Raw genomic sequence first — 13862 nt, 5'->3', positions numbered from 1 at the left:
TTTTCTTGTTAAAAGAGATTGGTTCCATTTGATCACTTATATTCAAATTACCAAAAGAATTAGTGCCAGATTGCCTCAATCCTGGTTATTCCAATTCATTTCTAAAGAGATAATATTGTTTACAACTAACCTTTGACATGACGAGATCTCCAAACCAACGAACACTATCAACATAATTTCGGTGAATATCTCGTGTAGTGAAATTGGGAAAATGAATTTTGACTGTGTGAAAAGCCCTGCAGTAAGACAAATACAAAACACTCAACATAAGTAAAAATACACAACTCATACAGCTTGGGTTCAGGATTAGAATCTCTAGTCTAAGAGAGTCACAAAAGGGACTGCTCGGGGTATACTTCCAGCTCTTCCAGCACATGGAGATTTCAAATCATTGCAATACTGTTAATGAGTTTCTTAAGTAGTAATAAAAGGAAAGGATATAAAATTCAGACTTGAATGGGATTTGAACCCATCACATTTACGATGGCAGTACTCTACCAAAATAAAACTCATGCAGGATGTAAATATGAGGAGACAATGTATGTCTTTCATTATTTATGTTTTGTATATGTGAAATATATTCTCCAATTTTTTTAATTGTACAATTTTTATGTGTAACAATGTTCTTCATGACTCTCATATCCCCAAGTCATCATCACCATCAAAGAAGGCCACCAGTCTTCCTTTTTTTCTCCCCACCCCCCCCCCCCCCCAACAACCTTAGATTATTAAAGTAGCTATAAGTTAATACCAGGGAAAGTTAGAAGAGGTGAGCCAAAGTCATCACACCATATCTACCTGATACAAGATTACAATAATTTTATAATCTTTTCATATTTCTCCCAGCACTTACTAAACTGTAAATGGCTAAGATTTAAATAGTTGAAAGTGACGTATATATAAAGACATACAAGAGGGGAGATAATTTATTGGATTACTGAAGAACTTACTTTTCAGTTTTGCTTGGATCAAAACAGTAGGAATCTGTTATAGCCTGACAAGATGCAAAAGGAACATAAATGATTAATTTTTGAAGTCTCCCTCAAAGATGACGGAAGGAGCACTACATGACAGCACCCATGGAGACTCTGACTGTTCAACAAAGTAAAGGTACAGAAATAATATAATATTCTAAAGCGTAAAGTGCCCATAGCCTCATATGAAAAAATCCAGTTGTTGACAACAAGGGTGTTTGAACCTACAGCATCAATGATATGCAAATCTTGGATCCCAAGAAATCAAGCTTTCTTTTAAGTTCAAGGAAGAAGACAGTTTAGGATATTTCTAACTTCATTCTGATAACTTATACCTTTCGGATAGCAGCAGTTTCAAGGGACCATATCTTAAGAGAGTGATCCATACCACAGGACACCATCTTTTCACCCAAAATGTCGAAATCCTTCAAAAAAAAAAAGAATGATAAAAGAAACTTTGTTGCTGACATTATAAAGAAAGTTGTAATTTTTAAGTAAATATAACCTTTAAGAGATAAAGCTCTCTCCAACACCAGGTTTCTCTGACTAAAGGGGAGCTGAGTTCCTCTAGACTGATATAGCACTTGTAAACTTCTGAGAAAAAGAAAAGCTTTTTGTATGTTGTGATCTGTTAATACGCAGGGATTTCAATAAAATTTGAAGGTGTTGGCTGATTTGAGTAGCGTAACCAACTGTTGTCATCGTCAAAATGGCTTTTAATCTTAATTTTGAAAGAACCTGTCTTTAATTACTTCAGCATACTTTTTAGGAAAAAAGTAGCCAATGCTTTTCGTTGGCTGGCCGTACTTATTGAAACCACTGAAAACGGATGCAAGGATACCAAGACAGCCTGAAAAATGTAACCCTTGTGAAATGAATTCACATTTTCTTGGGAATTCCTAGGTGTTCCCAACGTTTCCCACATATGCAAATAAGCCAATACTTAAGAAGCTGGAATTCTTGGGAATTTCTAGGATTTCTCAATGGGCTTGGAATTCCTAGTACGGTAATTCCAAATTATGCCATTAGCTGGACTCAGTGAGTTAGAACTCTTGGGAAATTTTGGGAATTGAAAGCTACAAGGGATACTCAATGAAGTTGAGTAAGTTGGAATTCTTGAGAATTTCTTGGAATAGGATCGACTCAGGACAGACTAGAAAACAGTCAAAGTTTAAATGTCCTACATGACTTTGACTTTGAATTTCATCTGGTACCTTGAAAAAATGAACTAAATTTCAACCTGAAATGTAACACGGTTTGTTTGTATTCAAAGCCTGAATACTATTATTATTGAAGGTCAAAGAAACTGGGTTAATATAAGCAAAGAGGATGAAAATAAATGAAACCTAATTACATACAATACATACTTAATTGACCGCTCCCCATAGGGGCTTTTCAGGGCCAATGAAACAATCAACGAAACAACTGAACACAACAACAACAACTGTTAAGAATCCCAACTGGCCGGAGGCAAACCAGTTGGCTATTTACAAGTGCAGCTGGGAAGTTGAACCAAGGGCTACCAGGATCAAATTCAATGAGTGGTCAGAGCGGGTCTTGAACCCGGGATCTCCGGATCTCAAGGCAAGCGCTCTAACCACTCGGCCACACTGCCTCCTCAAAATTCTCATCTGGACTTGAAAAAGATCATTCACTTTCTTGCTTTGCTTGTACTACCAATTTTGCAGGAATGATTTTTTTTTATTTTTTTTATTACATATATAATATTACAATATCATAGTTACACACACAATAACAATAATAATAATAATAATAATAATAATAATAATAATAACAATAATAACAATAATGATATACACGATACGTCTAGAGGTCTTGAATGTGATGGAGGATTGCTTTCCATTTCCAATGATTTGACATTAGGTCACTTATGTTAATGTGATTGTGTCTCAAGACACTTAACTCATATTGTTTTCTAAGAAAATTCTTTTTATAAAAGATAAACAACATACATGTACATTCACTATTATAATGTTAACTTAATTGAATTCACATTATATTTACTTGTTTATTACAGTAAATCTATGATGGCTTCCTGGCTTGTACTTACAGTACTGAGCACTTCATCCCTGTGTCCATCCACTCCCCCAAATATTGCAACAAGAACATCTGTCTTAATATTCCAGAGCCGCAGACTGTGATCTGTCAATCAAGGTACACTTACCACATGTAATAGTGTTAAGTACTGTAGAAGGATTGAAATAACCACTTCCTTTTCTTATGAGAATGATGACACCTTATAAATTTTGGCACCACATGCAAGCATGGGGAGCACAAGAAAGTTGAAAAAAATGCATTTATCATCTGATGCCAGCTGTTTTTGAGGAATGGTGTGTATGACAGTTATTACTGGTTACAACTAAACAAACTCTGGCAAGGCTTCATAAACCGGATAAACCAAGAGAGCAGCTCTGAACACCACTGGCATAGGAAAATTAACAAGTGAACTTTCAAACCTTTGCTTCCAGACAGAAGTAGAAATGGATCAAGTGGATGAAACTTGAGTTCATTAATGGCTCCTCCATGACCAATGTAATGCTAAATCACAATGAAAATAAAGATTTAAAAATTAGAGAAACTTGTATAGATTTGTAAACTGTGCTCTTAGACTAAAAAATATCAGAAAAAAGGAACTAGGAAATGAAAGGAACTTTATTTATTAAGTGTCTAGTTGTTCTCGCGCTGAAGCACTAATTGGCGACACTGTAAATTGAAATTAACAATTAAGACAAATCAAGTCAAATGTTGGTTTTTGAGGAGAGGGGAAACCGGAGTACCCGGGGAAAACCTCTCGGTGCAGAGCAGAGAACCAACAAACTCAACCCACATATGACGTTGAGTCTGGGAATCGAACCCGGGCCACATTGGTGGGAGGCGAGTGCTCTCACCACTGCGCCATCCCTGCACCCCGTAAAGTATAAACTACTTCAATCATGCTCACCTTAATGCAATTCATGCTGATTGGGCTGAGAGAAGACAAAAAAATTGGCAAATAACTTAGTTCATGGCTTTTCAATGGCTTATAATATCTGATGGTCACAAGTGCAAGTAAGCCAGTAAAATATGTTTGTGATATGTCTAAGAATAGCTCAGAAATGCCTGCCCATTTGATGCAACTCATGCATGCATGTATGCATGCATCAAACATCATAAGAACAATAATGAGCTAAGAAATTGTTGATATCAATGTCAAGACAAGAGTATTAACACAAATCTTTGACAAAAAAGTGTTTTGTTTTCTGGTGCATTTGGAATTCAAGTTCAAAAGTCAATACTTTAGATGAAGATGGTGTTTCTATCTTTAGAGCGTGTACCAATTGGGGAAATAAAACTCTGTCAAGGACTCGTTAAAAAAGATTCAAATACCTGATAAATCTGATAATGCCCCTCGTTCCAGCAACAGCCAGTAAAGGTTCTCCTGTATCAGGGTGATAAGTCCAGGCGCAGGTGTAAAAACTCTCCTCCGGCTTGATAAATGTTGATTAAAGATCACAACTTACAGACTACTACAGATAATTTCAAGATTATTCCCTTTTCTACTGGGGTATTGAATCTAAGCAGGACTGTGTAAAGTTATTTGCAAGAAACAACTTTTTCTGCAACAGGAAAGGAAATTTTTATTTGCATTTATTTGAAGACGAACCTGCAGGGCTGACTCAACCCCCAATTGAAAGTCTTCAAATATTGAAAATTGATAGGGATGGGATGACATCTTCAATCTCTGGGATTTGACACAAGTACACGAAAGCTCACGCAACCTAGACAAAAAATCAAAAAAATGCACAAAAAAGATGTCATTGGCATTGCAATATTTAATTTGATTGGTTTATTTTGGACCAATCACATTATTGCTTAAATTACGATCTGTCAATAGTAAAGAACAGTTTACCAGAGTTTATTAAAACGTTCCAATTTTGTTATTATCGATGTTAAAATAACTCAAACAACACAACACATTTGAAGTTTTACTGTTGTGAAGTTGATTCTCATAGAACCATGATGTCATGCATTAGACGAGCTTAAGACTTATAATAGTTTTACATAAATATCACTGGTAACATAATTAGCGTTGATAAATAGAGGAATTGCATGTTCACGTATATCCATAAAATACATCATGCGAAGCACTTTCTTTTGAAGAATTAGAATTCTTGGATGCCTGACCCCAGACAGAGGTAGTTTAGGTGAGTGTGGATTATTTTTTGGTAAATGTACAAAAGTATATGACGAGGTATGGGGTGCTGTAACTGGAATAAGTCCAATAGTTTTACTGATTTTTGCATAATGCTTTATATCTTTTGGAAGATAATTATGATATAAATGTGTTTTAAAGCCAGAAAAATGAGAAAGGATACATCTGCATCCATGTAAGCTTGAAGCAGTTTCACTACTCCTTTGGCTTCACACTGGTAGATTGTCACCTAAATTGCACATGGTATGAAAACACAAACAAAATTGGAATTACTTCACTTAGTATACTTACATGAACATGCTATCTCATTGGTAATGTATAAACCATCAAGCATTTACCAGGATACAAAAATTTGGTTTTATCAACGGAGTTGATAATGTAAATTGGCCACCGTACAGAGATTCTAAAAGCTGACGTTTCGAGCGTTAGCCCTTCGTCAGAGTGAATCGATGAACTGCTAACACTCGAAACGTCAGCTTTTAGAATCTCTGTACCGTGGCCAATTTACGTTATCAACTCCGTTGATAAAACCAAATTTTTGTATACTACTTCCCCACCGATGCAGCACCACAGTTTCTTTAAAAACTAACCCCTTCATTAATTTACCAGTAGCTCGTTTAGAACTACAGGTTTAAGTGGTGGATAATAGGCCTTTTGCAACAATTGGCCATGTGACCTCTTTTTCACAAACACAATGCTTCTGCTGAGTACATGAAATCATTTTTCCAGAAATAAAAAGAGATGTCATGCTTCGATGATTTTCATAAAAATCCATGTATTTTCTTAAGTATTCAATGATAATAATAATAATAATAATAATAATAATAATAATAATAATAATAATAACAATAATATAGCGCTTGTACCGGCCACTTCTAAGGGCAGAAACCACTTTTAAATTTTTCGTGGATTGATAGTTTGAAAATTTCCACCTTTGCACATTTATTATCGGTTACTTGAAGAAAGAATAGGATTATGTTAGCTCTGTTTTTGGCGCTTACTAATATACAAGAAAATAATAATAATAATAACAACAATAATAATAATGGAAACTTTATTTGTCTTCGAATACAGTTGTAAATCTCTCTACGTATAGGAAATTAACAACTGGCTACTTGGAATTGAGTGATATACTTGTATACTGTATTTACAAATGAATAGAAAAAAATATATGTATATACTACAGTTTTATTAAGTCTGAGCTATCCCAAGTCTTATTTCTACGACAGAATATAAAATATGTTGCTCTAATGGCTAGACTTATCATTTTTTTGACTATATAGTGTTGTTGCATTTTGTCAATGCCAATGTCATTCATCATGTCTAAGAACGTAGAGCATTCGTTGGAGAAAACACCAAGGGAGCTCATGGAAAGGTTTACAAATTTAACACATCTGTAGTTACTTCTCATGTCTTTAACCACGTTTATGTATTTTTATTTTTTGCATACTGCATTGTTTTTAAGGTTAGATTCGAAACCAACCGTTAGTTCTAGAATATATAGGCACTTGGACTGTATTAGAAAAAGAAGATCTGGACGATAATTTTCACCAGTTATAATTGAAGGACTCGGAAAGCCATTGACATCAGCATAGAGTGAAGAGCGATCATTAATTACAGGTTAAAGTGAGTTGGCAATGATAATAAGTTGAAGTGAAGTGAGTTGGCAATAATAATAATAATAATAATAATAATAATAATGATAATAATAATAATAATAATTATTATTATTATTATTATTATTATTATTATAACTATACTATAACTATGACTATACTATAACTACTACTACTATACTATACTATAACTATTACTATAACTAATTAAAAAATGGCAGGGGGGGGGGAAATTTAGACAAAAACATTAATTTTTTTAACAATTACCCTGTTGCTTCCCACAGTGGCAAACATGTGAGGCCCATCTGTACCATCTGGAATATTGTGATTAAATTGAACTGCAAATATTGGCTGTTTATGATCTTCCTGAAAACAATAATTCACACTGTGATGACAGCAATGTGACCACATCATCAAAAAAAAAAAAAAACCCATACCTTCTCCCTCCATAAAACTGGCAAGTTTTTGGCAACCAAGGGTAATAGATATTTTCTACAAAGAAGCCACTAAATCTGAAACCTAAAGGCACTTTAACTAGATGCCTGCAAAATATTAATCCTTCAGCCTACATTTTTAAGGGTGCAGACCAAAAAAGGGTCTTGGGGGTAGACATCTTCACGTTGATATTTAACTAGTTGGTAGAGTTGTTTTCTTTAAACATGGAAATAGCGCTGTATCAACTACGATCACGATTTGCATGGGAATTCTCAAAATGCCAAAAATCATCCTCTTCACAACACATTCCGCATTTTTTCAAAAAGTGCCCTTATAACAAAATCGCGGGCTCCCTTTGCGTACGCCCTATCAAACATTAGCAGTGAGTTTAGTTTCTCGCTTGTTTTCGTTTAAATTACGTGCACAAACAACAATATTGACAACCACCTGTAGACAAAATTCGCCCGTTTGATCGTACACTACTGTTGTGTACGAAACACGTGGTATCTGAGAAAATCGTACAGAGGACACTGTTCTCATCTGATAGACTACTTCTACAACAATTAAACAAAGATCTCACTTTAAATACTGCTCATAGCTCCGTTACCTTGATGAAATTCACACATCTAAAAGCTAAGCTTCTTTTCTTTCTCCCTTTTCCTCGATATCCTCGTTTTCCAGCAGTGGATGCAAGAGTCGAGTTCGAATTTGTACTGCTGACCGTTGAGTCGTTGTCACTATCTTCATAATCAAATTTAGCTTGTTTTCCTACTCGTTCAATTTCCAAATCTGATCCCACGCCTTCTTCATCCATCTGAGATTCACGTTGTACAGAATCTACCATTTCCTCAGTCATTTTGCTATTACTTTTTGTTTGATTCTTGGTATGTTTTTAGATGACATAAACACTATGGGTTAAGTAAATTGGGTCCAGTCCCCACCCTGTCCTCGTCTGTCTTGTCTGGGCCGAGCGTGGAACAACGTCCTCTATCTGATCCTCGTCCACCCCTTAAGACCCTTAAAGACAACAACAAAATGTTTATTGTACCCCAGAGATTTAAATAAATTAAATTACAAAAGCAATTGAATATAAATATGATAATTATTGGGTACGAGCACCCTGAAATAACAAAAAAGTTAAAAATGGCAGGGCGCTGGAGCAAACAAATTAAATTAAATGTTAGCAGCGGAGATACGATATGGAGAGTAGATATGCACAAACTATCGTACCCACAAACATAACACTAACATGCACACAACCGTAATGTGTGAAAAGATATCATGACTCGATTGGTAAGAGTTCCATGAAAAAGCCTGGGAACGAGGATGGAGTTTCATTGGCGCGTCAAACTCTTCGTGTCAGATTGGTGCTGACCAAAAGAAAAGCGGACACTGGGGACGACGTTGACCTTAATGGGGCTAGGTCACGCAATTTTAGGCAATTTCAGCATTGATCAAATGGTCATAGAATTAACTGAAATAACAAAATAACGGCTCAAAACTATAGAAGAACTCAAAAAAAAAAAAAAAAAACACAGGAAAGCGAAGAAGGGACAAGGATGGACAAAACTGTGGAGGTTTTAAATGGATTGCATTTGGGTCAATTTGAAAAACGTCGGCCCACCTTTTTTTAAATTTATATTAGTTTATATCAAAATTTCATTTAAACATCTGTAAATCATTCTCAGTTGTTATGTGGCCGTGATTTTGCAAATGAAAGACTCTTGCTCTGCCAATTTGACGTTTAGAGCTCATAACTAACAAAATTAAACAAAATTACCTAAAACAGGGTGACCTAGCCCCTTTAAAAGAATACGTGTTGCAGATTCCTGTCTGCGATGTTTACGAGGTCAGGGGCACCCAACGAAAATTATTTCCAAAATCCATAAGGCCATCCCCTTTTTTTTCTCCGTTTCGCGTCGTCCGACCGACCCAAATTTTTGGCATTTTCAAAACAAAAACAAAAAAAACAAAAAAAAGGTAACGACGTTTTTAAGCCATTTTATGTAGCATAGGAGTTTCGGTGGTTGATCCTTTTGCCCACGCTGTCTTAATTTTGCAACAACCTTCACCAACTTTTCCGCCATATTGATTTTGGGTTCCTGTCTTGTTGTTTTCCTGGCTCCACAGCTATTATGCTGGGGTACCAGGGCTACGATTCCGAGAATGCTTATGATTTTTTTAGGCCTTTTTTTTTCAATCCAACCGACCGACCCGATATCAGGAAACGCATTCGACGGTAAACGCAAAAAAAAAAAAAGTGGATGGCCTAATAATAGGCAAAAAACGTAAAGGAAAACGCTAATGAAACATTTTTTTTAAAATCTTGCTGGAAGAAAAAAGCTGTTCCGCACTCCCAGGATGATGGTGAGCAAAATTCCAGCTCCCAGCTCCACAATTTGTGTTCTCATTCAGCCAGCATGGATTGAAATGCTAAAAATATTTAGTTACGCAGCGAAAGAATATGAGAATTAATAACCTGCCAGTCAGCTGAATTTCCACCGCGTATACAGAGTGGGTGGCTAATAAGCAGCGTTAAGCTGCCATACTAAAAGATGAACGCCGTTCTCTGTTAGAAGCGTCTTAGCGTCCACGTCAATTCCGGAAATTTAACAAAAACCCCGGGCACCTTTCACATTAAGCCGTTCTAGTGCTGGAGCACTAATTGGGGACACTGTAAACTGAAATTTGGTGGGAGGCGAGTGCTTTCAGCACTGCGCCATCCCTGTACCCCATCCTTTGTGGTGGCCAAGGATTTTGCTTAGAACACTTATAAAGCACAACTAATGTACCCGAAAATTGATTACAACTGGATTCAGAATAAGACGTGTAATCTATAGTTGCATTCCGGCATACTATTTGAATAGTATTAAAGACCACTTCCTCCCCTTTGGGAACCGGGAAAGGGAGGAAAAACTAGTCTGGATTGAAACTGTGTGATGATTTTGACAAAGTCCAACTGTCGAAGTGTTGTTTTTAACAGCTTTCTTGGTTGACTCACCATCACACCATCAAAAACGTTGAGTAATGCGATAAATGAAAACAAACAGGGATTACGTAGTTAGAAAGACTGCGGTAAAATTAGGCTGTTAAAAGACGATAACAGAACCAAAGAGGCATGATATTGTGAAATCCGCTCAGTCAGTTGCTTTCCTATTGCCCCATTCCAGCTCAGGGTTAAAAAATAGTTTAAAAATAGTTTTACAAAATTGCATCCAGGGATGGATTTCTCTTCAGTGTCGATTCAGCGGAGTTAAACGCGGTCTTAATTCGTCTAAACTCATAAGCATCAAAGACTGCTCGGGTGACGTTCCCTCCATCTGAAGGATCTTCGAGTCTGATGTACGGTCCGCGCCAAATCTTGTCATGCATTGCAGTGGGCCTTGTGTTTCCCGCTCGAATAGATATGGTCTTGTTCCAATCGAATGAAGAAAAATATTGGAAGAAGCCGATCAGCAGCTCACCAAGGCTTTGAGTGTTGTCGGACTTGAAAGAACGAATCTGCTGTGGAATATCAGCGGTGAGCATGTCGATGTGTGCATTGTTTGAGATTCGAAAGACTTGTGGAAAGAGCTGTTGCAGTGGAGGAGCAACTGGGGGGTAACAACCAACTTGAAGATAATGTATAACAAGAAGAACGACAGCAAAACCTGAAAAGATTATGGAAAATAATTAAACCACTGATCGTGAATAGGCGGGTGGAAAAGATGTAGAGTAAAATGGAAAACTCAGACTAACAAAAAATCCCGGCGAGCCTTGAAGGCTCTTCAAAGCTCATCGAAATGATACTCCAGAAAGGTATTCATTTCATGTTACAGTTCGATGTACTTTTTTGCCAATGCCATCCATACCTGCCAATCTTTTCAACTTGGCGTCCGTGATCCCTGCGTTTTGAGCCCAGAGTTTTATCACCATGACCAGTGGCTTTACTCTGGGGTCACACTCAGAATAACATCTTAAAACAAAGGCATTTCGTATACTGCACCAGTTCTCTACGCTGATATCCGTTTCACAAGACTTCTCTCTGTCCTCCAGTTTGATGATGGGTACCCTCACTCTGCCATGCGCAATTACCTGAATCGTAACAAAACACGAGTGCAAGGAAATTTAGCGGAGAATTTCTAATACAAGGGCAATAGAAGCAAACGAGCTGGTCGATTAGTGTTTTCTTTGCGGTACTGTGCACTAAATTTTCCTTTTGCCGCTAACCTCATCAGGTACGTTTATGGTGACCCAGTGGCGCTGAAAGTTAGAAAGGTTTATTTGTATGATGTGATCTTCCTCCACTCTTTAAATTCCCAGGGTGTGTGCGACAGAAAGATTCAACACTCTATTTATAGCGGCGTTTTACTAAGCATGAGGTATTACAGCAATTAAATGGTTAAGATGCAATATTCCTAAAGAGAATTTTTTGACAAGAATATATTTAAATATTCTATACAAAACTTACATCCAACTTTGCTTTGTTGAAACGCACCAGGTTTCTTTCGTATTCCCGTAGCTCTTAAAATTGATACAGATCGCCAATTTAACCGTCACTTCTGATGATGTATGTTGCTACATACGAAACGTCAAGTTTTCAAAATACAGTATATGTTTTATACTGCGAAGTTTGTTCGCTACGTTTATTTCCGCCGGGTGGGTCTTATTTCTCCTGAAGTTGAATGGCGGAAAAACAAAAACAATTAAGAAGCTACGTTTGAGCGGTATGGCCAAGAAACGTTTAAAGTGCTACGGGAATACGAAAGAAACCTTGCGTGTTTGAACAAAGCAACGTTGGATATAGGATTCCTACAGGAATGTAAACTCTTTCATATACAAAACTTGTTCACAAGGACGAATGATGAGGTTAGTTTCTAAAGAAGCTTTGGTGCTGCGTCCATAGGGAGAGAAACACCAGTTGATAAAGGCAAATCAACCACCGTAAGAAAGATTTGTGAGTGTTATAGCCCTTCGTCGGCAGGGAGAATTGCTCAACTTGAATCCACAAATTTCTAGTTGTCCATATAAGACAAGGAAGACTGCATCCCCAACTCTTTAAATGAAAAATGTGCAGGTACTTCAATGTCTCTAATTATAATTAAAGGTTTATAAAGAAGTATGAAAGTGTCAGCCTGAGCTTATACCTCTGTTTGAAAACGGCGAGGATTTCGAGTAAAAAGGGAATTGATTGTCCTGAGCGTTGAGGCACTTGTCATTGCTGACCCCTCAAAACACAACACAAGATCGATGTCGCTGCGGATGCTTCCAAAACCATTGGCAGAAGAGCCAGACAAAACCAGGCGACATCTTGGATACAGTTCTCTTATAATACTCTCCATTTCTGCTCGCCACTGATCTTTCTTTTCGTAAATTTCAGATGTTTGATGATTCGTCTTAAATTTTTCCTGTATCTGAGCAGAAAGAAGGGAATAATTATCCCTGGACTGACTGCGGATCCCGCTTGCCATATCGACCGACAAATAATATATGCTCCAACCGATTGCAAGATGCAAGTGTGAAAATCAAACGTTCTGACCCACACCACAAAGAAGATAAATGTTATAAGTCGTATAGGCTTAATCAGGTTTGAATTCTAAGAAATGACTCATTTAAATTGAAAAACTCTTCTTGCGTGACTGGGTTGCTTAACGAAACGGCATATCTAAAAGCTGATTGGCTGACGAGGGCTATTACCCACTATTTCTGAGAAACCGTGCCTTTTCCCGGAAAAAACATGCCTTGTCCTAAACATAGAATTCTTAGAAATAAACAGACTGATTTTTGGTTCCAAGAATGTCCTAACGGGGATGTACAAACAAACAAACAAGATGCAAGAGTAAGCTAATTTAAGTTAAAAGTGAGGGTGAAAGGAATTTATTCACCAACTGAAAGGCTAGAGGTGGATGACTGTCGTTCAAGTAGAGTGAACATGATTTCTTGATTGCCAAGCCTGTGGGGAGATTACGATTACAGAACGACTCCCGCTTTTATTGACAAATTTCCTTGAGTTAAGGGTCATAACAAAGAGCTTGCCTAATTTGTTATTCAGAATGGATCGGATTGGCCTGTTTTGAATGACGTCATGCAAGGCATCATGCAGCTCAAATAACAAAGGGAGTTTAGCAAGGACAACGATAGGGCTTCAACGCTTGCTTAACACCCGTTCGATTCTGTTGAACAGCAACGTCGCAACCGTTTGCCAACGTTTCAACCGCGTTGTAACATGTTGAATGAATTTAAAAGCGTTTACAGTTAGCTTCAACATCCATTCAACATTTCTTTTGTTTTAGTTGAAAGTGAATATCCTTAACATCGTTCAACATCAAACAGATGTCGAAGCCGTTTGCTAGGATGTAACGTTAACGACAACTCCACTTCAAAATGTACATAAAGGGAACCTCCACTCTTGACAGAATAAGTTTAAACCAAAGGAAATTATGTTTACAAACAAATTTGTTCGAATTTGTTTTTAAAACAGTGTTTATGTAGTGACCACTTTAAAATTTCGAGGGCGCAGCCATCATCTTTAACAATTGTGGTGTGTTATGGTTGCCTTATTGGGCAACACAATTGTTCAAGATGGCGGCCTCCGCGAAATTTGAAAACAAAAATAGGCGATTCTAAAACTTATTTATTTCAGAT

General features: G+C 37.0%; 2 protein-coding genes across 2 annotated transcripts in view; both read right to left on the bottom strand.

The window, feature by feature from the left end:
• The window catches only part of LOC137996532 (polycomb protein eed-like), a 13896-nt gene extending 5722 nt beyond the window's left edge, over window positions 1–8174 (bottom strand). The window contains exons 1-10 of the mRNA XM_068841976.1: window positions 7846–8174; window positions 7071–7169; window positions 5351–5416; window positions 4362–4462; window positions 3937–3961; window positions 3452–3533; window positions 3046–3137; window positions 1310–1399; window positions 951–994; window positions 131–236 (exon numbers count right to left, since the gene is read on the bottom strand). Coding sequence (XP_068698077.1) covers window positions 131–236; window positions 951–994; window positions 1310–1399; window positions 3046–3137; window positions 3452–3533; window positions 3937–3961; window positions 4362–4462; window positions 5351–5416; window positions 7071–7169; window positions 7846–8094 — 954 coding nt within the window. The 5' untranslated portion in view covers window positions 8095–8174. The remainder of the gene's footprint in view (window positions 1–130; window positions 237–950; window positions 995–1309; window positions 1400–3045; window positions 3138–3451; window positions 3534–3936; window positions 3962–4361; window positions 4463–5350; window positions 5417–7070; window positions 7170–7845) is intronic.
• Window positions 8175–10306: 2132 nt separating this feature from the next.
• Window positions 10307–12814, bottom strand: LOC137996534 (poly(A) RNA polymerase GLD2-B-like). Its single transcript, XM_068841978.1, has 3 exons — window positions 12365–12814; window positions 11090–11312; window positions 10307–10888 (listed from the first exon to the last, which is right to left on the bottom strand). Exons 1-3 carry the CDS (start codon window positions 12686–12688, stop codon window positions 10440–10442), a joined length of 996 nt encoding a protein of 331 aa, XP_068698079.1. The 5' UTR covers window positions 12689–12814; the 3' UTR covers window positions 10307–10439.
• Between the last annotated feature and the right edge of the window lie 1048 nt (window positions 12815–13862).

The sequence above is a fragment of the Montipora foliosa genome, chromosome 3 (genome assembly GCF_036669935.1).
Source record: "Montipora foliosa isolate CH-2021 chromosome 3, ASM3666993v2, whole genome shotgun sequence".
Lineage (NCBI taxonomy): Eukaryota > Metazoa > Cnidaria > Anthozoa > Scleractinia > Acroporidae > Montipora > Montipora foliosa.
This window is presented reverse-complemented; position numbering and strand designations above follow the sequence as displayed.